This window comes from Dendronephthya gigantea, unplaced genomic scaffold (genome assembly GCF_004324835.1).
Source record: "Dendronephthya gigantea isolate DGI-Jeju-01 unplaced genomic scaffold, DenGig_1.0 000057F, whole genome shotgun sequence".
NCBI classification, from domain to species: domain Eukaryota; kingdom Metazoa; phylum Cnidaria; class Anthozoa; order Malacalcyonacea; family Nephtheidae; genus Dendronephthya; species Dendronephthya gigantea.
In genome coordinates this window covers 1224640-1235053 of record NW_021163067.1, presented here as the reverse complement: position 1 = coordinate 1235053, position 10414 = coordinate 1224640, and the positions used below count along the sequence as shown (strand labels likewise).

The 10414-nt window shown below is 36.3% G+C and overlaps 1 protein-coding gene across 1 annotated transcript; it reads left to right on the top strand.

Annotated features, from left to right (window-relative positions):
* Positions 1–5606: 5606 nt before the first annotated feature.
* On the top strand, positions 5607–6929 carry LOC114529566. Its single transcript, XM_028551378.1, has 8 exons — positions 5607–5810; positions 5900–5949; positions 6027–6074; positions 6143–6178; positions 6253–6288; positions 6363–6404; positions 6481–6537; positions 6612–6929. Exons 2-8 carry the CDS (start codon positions 5947–5949, stop codon positions 6927–6929), a joined length of 540 nt encoding a protein of 179 aa, XP_028407179.1. The 5' UTR covers positions 5607–5810; positions 5900–5946.
* Positions 6930–10414: the final 3485 nt, after the last annotated feature.

Below are 10414 nucleotides of genomic sequence, written 5' to 3'. Positions count from 1 at the left end.
AATAAACTATGTGGAATATGATTTGGATTTTTCCTACTCTCTATAACAAACAATTGTTCTACTAAACAATTTTTCTACACAAGATTGCATGCTCACAGTTTGTGCTACACAAACCCAGATACTTAATAGCTAATTTATAATTCACAGCTTACTTCAATTTTACCCTTAGGCTGGGTTAGTGAATATGCATTAACCAGAGCTATTGGCAGTAAAGCATGAGACAAATGCATCCCATGCTGTAGCAGTAAAGTTTGTAGACAATGCATTTCAAAAAAGTGTTACTAAATAATTCTGCAGTGTACATAATTACAGTAAACCAGGTTCCAATTTTACCATTGCACGTGTTATACTGTATTTGAACATTGTATTTAATGATTGTTACAAAAAATACACAAACTGTATCTGTTTCCAAGTTAGCAGAAAATTATGCAAGAACTGATCATATTTACATTATATTTACTCTAATTTAACATACTGTTATATTAATAGTACTAGTTTCTACACTGTATGTACTGTTCAGAAATGTTCAGATAGTGTAAAGATGGCATAAACACACTTTGCCCTCTGCCTTATGGCAGTGTCATGGTATAATGATAAAATGTTATGCTTATATATTAGTAATATGTGGTTTTTGAGCTGAATTCTTTTTTTTGTGGCCAATAGCTTTCACCGTTAAGCAGAGCAACCCAGGTGACTATGGCTAATAAAGTTTTTTCTTATATATACTAATATATTAATAAATATTTTTTTGAAAAACAAGTGTCAAATTTTTTTAAAAATCTCAGTTTAGAAATATTCCAATGATTTAATTTGTAACTAATGAGATTGGTAAAACTTAATTTGTAAACATGCCAATGTTGTAGGATACAGCTATTTGCAAGCTACCATTAACTGTGAAGTTTTTATCACATTTGTTCATGTTTAAAACTTTTGGAACATTGAATTTCAAACTATAATCCAATCAGGTTACACTGTGACATTTCGACAGGTCCCACCCAACTGTTGAAATATCACATTGTAGCCTGATTGGTTTATAGTTTAAAATTCAATGTTTTCCAGTTAAACGAAGTTTGAAATGTAAACAAACATGATAAAAACTTCACAGTTAACAGTTGCTTGCAAATGGCTGTATACTCATTTAAAAAATTTGTACATTGCCATTGGCTCTAATAATGATCTACTTTATGTTGAAAACAAGACAGGAGAAGAGTATTTCATTTGCTTCATTGATATCTCATTCTAGATGGTTTAACTTTAATATTGGAAAAAATATTGAAGTAGCCATGTATAAACAAGAGAATTCTCACCACCGTAAATAAAAGCTATTCTACATGTTGTGGAAAACCACTAGTGTTCCATTCACCAAAATAAAACGAAATAACAAGTTTACCTTGACGGCGTTTATAAATAAAAGCAAAGTCTTTTTCATCGGATGTGATTATAGAAACTTTATGACCTCTTCTGGAACCAGTGGCAAGAGTTCTCTTGAAATACAAAGCTACTTTGTCGGCAGAAAATCGAGCAAGTAAAACAAGAAAATCGACAACCAGCCTTAGTGAAGTAAATGAGATAACTTCTCCTTTCTTGTTGACAGCATGGTAGCAGAATGGCGGGCAACAGCCAGGGATAAGTTTTACCAATCTCACAAGGAAAGTGAACATTTCGTAAGGAATGTCCCTTGAAATTTCACCGTAGAACGGGTTCCTTACAGTTCGTCTCCCGCTAAGACGGCGACTGATGGACTGTAGCCATAACCGTGCCTCATTCATAAAAATTTTGGACGCTTTAAATTGCGTGTTATTAATAAATATTTGGGCCCTGGATTCAATTTTTTTGGGGGCCACTTCCTCCTCACCATCACCTTTATTATCCTCACCAACAAATGCCAAAACCTCGTCTCGCGTATAAAACTTTCCACTCCCGCTACCCGCCATATTGGAAAGTTTAACCGAAATACTTCATGTAACAAAAGATTTAGAGTACTTTTTACTAAATGACCGCTGTGAACGCGTATCGCATATTGACGATTTTGCGAGCATTTTTGAGAGGCGTGTCCAAAGGCAACAATTATGCTCTGTATTGCAAATACCAATTACTTAAATATAAACCATGGAAGGATTCTCAACAGGATGCATGGGGAAGTAATGAAACAAATGAGATTACTTTTATTGTTGCATGACTACTTAAAAACTCCATTAGCCATGAAATATGTTCCACAGTGGGCAGAAAGGCTTCAAAATGTTTCAAATTACATTGAATTTTCTAACAAACAACATAAAAAAACTGAGCAAGATACTTAGGAGGAATGGATGATACTTTCAAATTATCATAATTCCAATAGTCTTCCTGATTTACAAAGCATGCCCCAAAACTCGTTTAATTGGCAGTTAGATTGTGCCAAGAATACTGAACAGCAAATAGGGGAAATGCCAAATTGGATTAAAATTTAAAAAACCCAGCCCATGCCAAGTCGATAAATTACGCAATCAAATAGACATAAATAGTTTAAATGAGGAGCAAAAGATAGCATATAACATGATTGTGGAGCATTCAAAAAGCATTGATATACACAACCTTTATTAACATAAATAATTGGTTTTGGAGGGACAAGGAAATGCTACCTCATACATGCTATTCATAGCTTCTTGGAAAGTAGATTTGTTGTAACGGCAACAACAGGAAAAGCTGTGTACCTTATCAATGGTGTCACAATTCATTCCTTTTTAAAGCTTCCAGTTGCTTGCATGCCTCAAAAAGATTTGACAGGGCGAAGTCTTTGCATGTTGCAACATAAAATGTCAGGTATTGATTTTATACTCATTGATGAATACTCAATGCATGGTCAAACCTCAATGGGTGGGATGGATGGGCGTTGTAGACAAGCCACAGGTGTAAAAGATCAGTTGTTTGGTGGCAAATCAATTATTTTAATTGCGGATCTGACAATTCATAAAAGTCAAGGTTTAACATTAGAAAAGACATGGATTGATATTGGGAAAAAAGAAACAACTCTTGGGTTAACCTATGTAGCATTAAGTAGGGTTCGAAGTCTTTCATCACTGGTGATTGAACAAATAACATTTCAAAGACTATTGGAAATTAGGAAAAAAGAAATGCTTCAATATAGACTGAATGAAGAAAAGCACTTAGAACTTATTTCTGCACCATCTTAGAGAACATATGTTTTCAAGATGCTAGTATGGTATGTAGTACTGATATTTGTTTATTTCTCATTTTTAGTGTGTTGTGCAATTTAAAATGGCTGAGTTTAATGGTAATGTTTGTATTAGTTTTTTAAAGACAGAAATTTAGGATTGATCAACAAAACCTTTTACTTTTGTGGTATGTTAGCATGTGCAGTGTGTTTTTTCAAGCACAAGTTATTGTCTGACTCTAAAAATTGCTAATATACAGAATGTCTCTTTTGACTTAGATGAGCAAAAACAAATAAAGACAGAAGAAAACAATGACAGTAAGTATATTTAATTACATCACACCATATCTTCACCATCACAAAAGTGTGCAGTTCAATAACTGTTTCATACTATTAGATATGTTTGTAAATATGTGCTACAGCCTATAGTGCGTTTTTATAGAATACTTTCACAGCTTCTGACCCTCATTATAGTTTGCTTTGTTCTTTTTCAGATGGTGTCATAATAGGCCAGGTTCCTGATGTGCAAGACGAGGGCCAGGTTTCTGATGTGCGAGATGAGGGCCAGGTCGCTGACGCGCAAGACGAGGGCCAGGTTGTCGACGTGCAAGGGAAGGAAGTGAAAATGGTATTTATACATTTTATAATTTCTGCCACATCAATTTTGTACATATTGTTATTTAGTTTTATGTTAATACTTTAGGCTTTTTCAGAATTTGTGGTTTGGGCAAATTAAAATAAATGGCAATTTTTAATTTCGACTTTTATCAAATTTTTCCGTAGCGATAAGAACGACGAGGAAAGCCTTGCCCGAGGTGCAGCAAGGAAGTGAAATATCTATCAAAACACTTGGTGGCATGCCACAAACTTAGCAAATTAGATGCAAGAATTCTATCCAGGCAACAACCAAGGGCGGTAAAGGCTGGGGTTTCGCAAAGAGACCCACCAATTAGATGCCCTGTGGCGGGGTGCAAAGCGATGGTGTGTCGGGTGGACAAACACTTTCGAAACGTCCACAACATGAAAACAAAAGATCCCGACTATGAATGGTTAGTGAGCCCGTTTGTGTCTTGAATGCATACATATAGGGTAAAAAAAGTAAATAGACACATATAGGATATGTATATGTACGTATGCTCTAAAGATATTTGCAGACATTTATTTCATTTAATTATGTTGTAGTTTGAATAATGCGGTATCAGCCAAGAGTACCGTGGCACGGGCAAGGCTCGTGAGAGCTGCCAAGCAGGAGACCCCATCGCAAAACAAAGGAGCAGAAAAAGTCAGTGAAGACAAGGAAACTAGCAGCAACAAAGAAACTAGCAGCGACAAGGAGGAAGAGGAAGAGCAAGAGGACGTGATGTTCAAAGAACCACGTCCGAGAGGTTATATTTTATTATTTATTTTATTATTATTATTATTATTAATTATCATCTTTATACAGGTTGACTTGTTCAGGTATTACAATAAATGGTGTTATCCTAGGTGACCCGCCACATGGCACCCTCAAGATCATCAACAAGTTGAAGGCCTTTGAGGTCTTCAACAATCATCTTAAGAGCTTCGAAGGCAAGGGCAGAAAGGAAGGTGATGCGCGAGATCACGTCAGACGGGTTTGTCGCTTACTGTATGAAATAAAGCCAAAGGCAAAGGACGTGTCTTTATTGTGGCAGGACAGGGCCATAGATACCATCAGAAATAACTTTTTCCTTGGAAACGATTTGCTTCCGAAGCCCAGAATGCCCCAAACGCTCAAAGCGTACATAATTTCTATCAAAATGTTTTTTCAGTTTCTGTTGGCCAGAGCAGAGACTGTGAGACGTTTCATTCCATCGTTGAGCTGGTAAGATCAGCATTAGGAAGACTGGAAGCCTGGCCTTCCAACTATAATGTCGCAACAGCGAAGCAGAGAGATCAAGTGAGGGAGAAAGGTCAAGAGGAGCTTCTTTCTCCAGATGATTTCCAAGCGTTAGCCGACGGGAATGTGGCGAAGGAGATCAAGAAGTTGTTCAACGTAGCGCGAGAGGATCCAGAAGCAATTTCGGCGAGATACTTTACTAGAATGCGAGACTACGTGATGCTTCTTGTGGTGATGGGGAGTGGCCAGAGGTACGGGGCAATTTCCAACCTGTCCCTGGACGACTACAAGAAAGCGGAGAAAATTAGCGGGGATGACAAGGATGTGGTGTATCGCACAAAAACGACGCAACATAAAACGGCATCAATCAGGCCTGCCAAATTGTTTTGGCGGGAAGACATTAAGGAAATGGTGGACATTTATATCAACCGTCTATGGCCGATCTACGCAAATGACCTGTCCGTCATCCCAGGAAAGCCTGGATTAAAACCACAGGAGGCAATTTTCATCACGCTGAGCGGACGGGCGATGAATGAAAGCAAGATCAGCCAGTCAATTGTTCGACTGGGAAAAAACATGCAGGAGAACCTCAAAGGCACATTGATTCAATCTCGGCTCGGAAAATCAATCATATCTACGCACAGGAAAACTGGAAGCACCATCAGCAAGCAGGAAATGGCTTCCCAGATGACACATTCAGTGAAAACTGCCGACAAATACTATGATGTGCGCAACACAGATAAAACAGATGCCGAGATGGCGGAGTTCCTTCATCATATAACAACAGGAGGTGAAACAGTAAGTTCTTGGTTTCAAATGGGGATGAATAGGTGAAATGGATAGGTCAAACATTTGCTCCTTCTTAAATATCAATTTTTCTTATTTAGAGCAAGGAATCCATGCACCGGGGCCCTCAAAAGAGGTCGAGACAACAATGGTAAAGTACACTGATAATTCGGATTAACTGCTTACTCCTTTCTGCCCTCTACAACCACAATTTTTCTACATTAACAGAAAAGGAAGCACGGTGAAAGCTCAAAAAGCGATAAGTCATCTCCAAAGGTAACAAATTCTGATATTGCATGTTTGAGTATAATGTCTCACAATTTTCACTCTTTCTCATTTGACAGAAGAGGAAGCATGAGTCCCCGGGATCATCTTCGAAGGTAATATATTTTGATATTCCATGTTAATTTATTGCTATCCTGTCTCACAATTTTCACTCTTTCTCAATTGACAGAAGAGGAAGCATCGGTCCCCAGGATCATCTACGAAGGTGAGATATTTTGATATTCCATTTTAATTTATTGCTATCCTGTCTGACAATTTTAATTCTTTCCTATTTGACAGAAAAGGAAGCATACACAGTCACTAGGAGGGACATCGTCAAAGGTAAAATCTTTTGATATTTCATGTTAATTTATTGCTACCCTTGTCTCACAATTTTCACTTTTCTCATTTGATGTAGCAGATCGAAATTGCCGGCACATCGAAAGAATTCTCTCGAGAGTTATTTCCAGATGAGGTAAGAATAAAATCAAATTTTTCCTTATAAATATAACAGATCTGAATATAAAATATAAAACCCTTTACTTACAGGCCACTGAGCAGGGTGAAACGGGAGAGCATGAAGCACTGACACCTGCGCAAGCTTTGCTGAAGGAGACAATAAGCCCTGGTAAGAGCATCGTGTCCAAGATGGCGTGCAGGAAATACACGAGAGAGGAAAATAAACTTATATACAGAGCAACAAAAAGTTTGCCAGATAGCGCTGGCACCAACGAAATATTCCTGTGTCTGAGTCAGGATGAACATGTCGCGAATAGCCTACTCTTAGCCGAGCACACACGCCAGTCCCTCAGGGACAAATTTAGAGGACTAAGAAAAACACTCAATGAGAGGAAAAAAACCAAGTAGAATATATATCTCTGCAATGTCATAAAATATTGTAAATAATTTAAACATGTATATTGGTTCAAATTTTATTTAAACATACCAGACTTGAGACTGTCATTCTAATTAGTTTGTAAATAATTGTAAATAATTGTAAATAATTGTAAATATTGTAAATAATTGTAAATAATTTTAAATAGTAGTAAATAGTTTTGAATAATTGTAAATAATCTATTCACGTTATTATTGATATTGGGGTACCTGAGATTGAAGTTATGTAAAATATTCGCAATTAAATAGATTTCCGAGAAATTTTGATATGTATTTTCGGATGCGATGTGCAACATTTTATATTCTAAGCAATTTTTGTGAAAACCTTTTTGGCGCTAAAAATATGAATTTTTCACATATCTCAACGTCAATAAGTCGAAACCGGAAGTGGGTGTGGTCACATGTTTAGGGTCACGCCCTAATTACCACGCCCAAATTTGGCGGTATTTGGTTGAAGTCGAAATATTTTCCAGACTTTTTTATCAACATATCTACCATAACATCTCACCTGAGATTGAAGTTATGTAAAATATTTGAAATTAAATAGATTTCCGAGAAATTTTGATATGTATTTTCGGATGTAATGTGAAACATTTTTTATTCTAAGAAATTTTTCTGAAAACGTTTTTAACTATGAAAATAAGCATTTTTTTACATATCTCAGTGTGTATAACTTGAAACCGGAAGTGGGCGTGGTCAAGTGGACCACGCCCTAATTATTCCACCCAACTTTGGTTGAAAATGGATTAAATCTTAACTAGATGAGCACACATGGTCCTTTAGTGGATTTGCTGGTCCTTTAGTGGATTTTTTCTGGTCCTTTAGTGGATTATGTATTTAATCGCATATATCAGTGTAAAAAACTCGAAACCGGAAGTGGGCGTGGTCACTTGTTTAGGACCATGCCCTAATTACCCCACTTAACTTTGGTTGGATTTGGGTAAAATCTTAACTACACGAGTACACATGGTCCTTAAGTGGATCTTTCTGGTCCTTTAGTGGATTGAAGTTTTGTAAAATATTCGCAATTAAATATTTTTCCCTGAAATTTTTATAGGTATTTTGCGATGTAATTTTAAACATTTTATGTTCTAAGAAATTTTTCTGAAAATTTTTTTAACTATGAAAATTTGCCCTATTTCACATATCTTAGTGTGTATAACTCGAAATCAAAAGTGGGCGTGGTCACATGTTTAAAACCACGCCCTAATTTTCCCACCCAACTTTGGTGGAAAATGGATAAAATCTTGATAAAAATTAAGCCTCTAAAACACTGCTGGTCCTTTTGTGAATTTGCTGGTCCTTTAGTGGATATTTCTGGTCTTTTAGTGGATTTTGGTGGTCCTTTAGTGGATTATGTATTTAACGACATATATCGGTATAAAAGACTTAAAACCGAAAGTGGGCGTGGTCACGTGTTTAGGACCACGCCCTAATTACCCCACCACACTTTGGTTGGATTTGGATAAAATCTTAACTACACAAGTACACATAGTCCTTTAGTGGATTTTTCTGGTCCTTTAGTGGATTGAAGTTTTGTAAAATATTCGAAATTTAATATTTTTCCCTGAAATTTTTATATGTATTTTCTGATGTTATTTTAAACATTTTAAATTCTCAGAAATTTTTCTGGAAACTTTTTTAACTATGAAAATGTGCCTTTTTTCACATATCTCAGTGTGTATAACTCGAAACCGGAAATGGGCGTGGTCACATGTTAAGGACCACGCCCTAATTACCCCCCAACTTTGGTCAGAAATAAATGAAATCTTGATAAAATATAATGTCTATAATACAGTTGGTCCTTTACTCCATTTTCCTGGTCCTTTAGTGGATATTTCTAGTCCTTTAGTGGATTTTGGTGGTCCTTTAGTGGATTATGTATTTAACGACATGTATCGGTATAAAAGACTTCAAACCGGAAGTAGGCGTGGTCACGTGTTTAGGACCAAGCCCTAATAACGCCACCCAACTTTGGTCAAAAATGGATAAAATGTTTCTGAAATTTTATGTTTATACAACACTGGTCCTTTAGTGGATTATGTATTTAACGAGATATATCAGTCTAAAAGACTCGAAACCGGAAGTGGGCATGGTCGCTTGTTAGGGGACACGCCTGAATTATCCCACCCAACTTTGGTCTAAAATGGATAAAATCTTCCTGAAATTTTATGTTTATACAACAGCTGGTCCTTTATTGGTTTTTGCTGGTCCTTTAGTGGATTATGTATTTAACGAAATACATAAGTATACAAGACTTCAAACTGAAAGTGGGCGTGGTCATGTGTTTAAGACCACGCCCTAATCACCCCACCTCACTTTGGTTGGAATGGGGAAAAATCTTAATGGTTCATGGTCCTTTAGTGGATATTTCTGGTCCTTTAGTGGATTTGTGGTCCTTTAATGGATTTTTTCAAAAATTCGCGATTTTATATATTTCCGTGAAATTTTTATATGTATTTTCTCATGTGATTTTAAACATTTTATATTCTAAGAAATTTTTCTGAAAACGTTTTTAACTATGAAATTATGCGTTTTTTTCACATATCTCAGTGTGAAAAACTCGAAACAGGAAGTGGGCGTGGTCATGTGTTAAGGACCACGCCCTAATTATCCCACTTAACTTTGGTTGAAAATGGATGAAATCTTGATAAAATATAATCTCTATAATACAGGTGGTCCTTCTGTGGATTTTCCTGGTCCTTTAGTGGATTTGCTGGTCCTTTAGTCGATTTTGGTGGTCCTTTACTGGATTATGTATTTATATCGGTATAAAAGACTTCAAACCGGAAGTGGGTGTGGTCATGTGTTTAAGACCACGCCCTAATTACCCCACCTCACTTTGGTTTGAATGGGGAAAAATCTTAATGACACATGGTCCTTTAGTGGATATTTCTGGTCCTTTAGTGGATTTTGGTGGTCTTTTAGTGGATTATGTATTTAACGATATATAGAAGTATACAAGACTTCAAACCGGAAGTGGGTGTGGTCACGTGTTTAGGACCACACCCTAATTACCCCACCCAACTTTGGTTGAAATGGGATGAAATCTTAATGACACAATCAAATAGTAATCAAATACCTCTAATATTTCAAATTTTCAAAAGAGAACTATGCTATTTACAGCCATGTATGTGCTATCAAAAGATTCCTCTCACAATGAGGAATCTAATGATATCTATTTCAAAGCAGGGGAATGTACAGAACTGGAGATATTAGTGGAATGCCTCAATTCTAGGTCATTTTGAGATAATTAAATAACACTCATAATTTAAATTTTCAAAAGAGAAATATGCTATGTACAGCTATGTATGAGCTATCAAAAGATTTTTCTCACCAAGAGGAATCTAATGATATGCATTTCATTGCAGGAGCATGTATAGACCTGGAGATATTAGTGGAATGTCTCAATTCTAGGTCATTTTGAGATAATTAAATAACACTCATAATTTAAATTT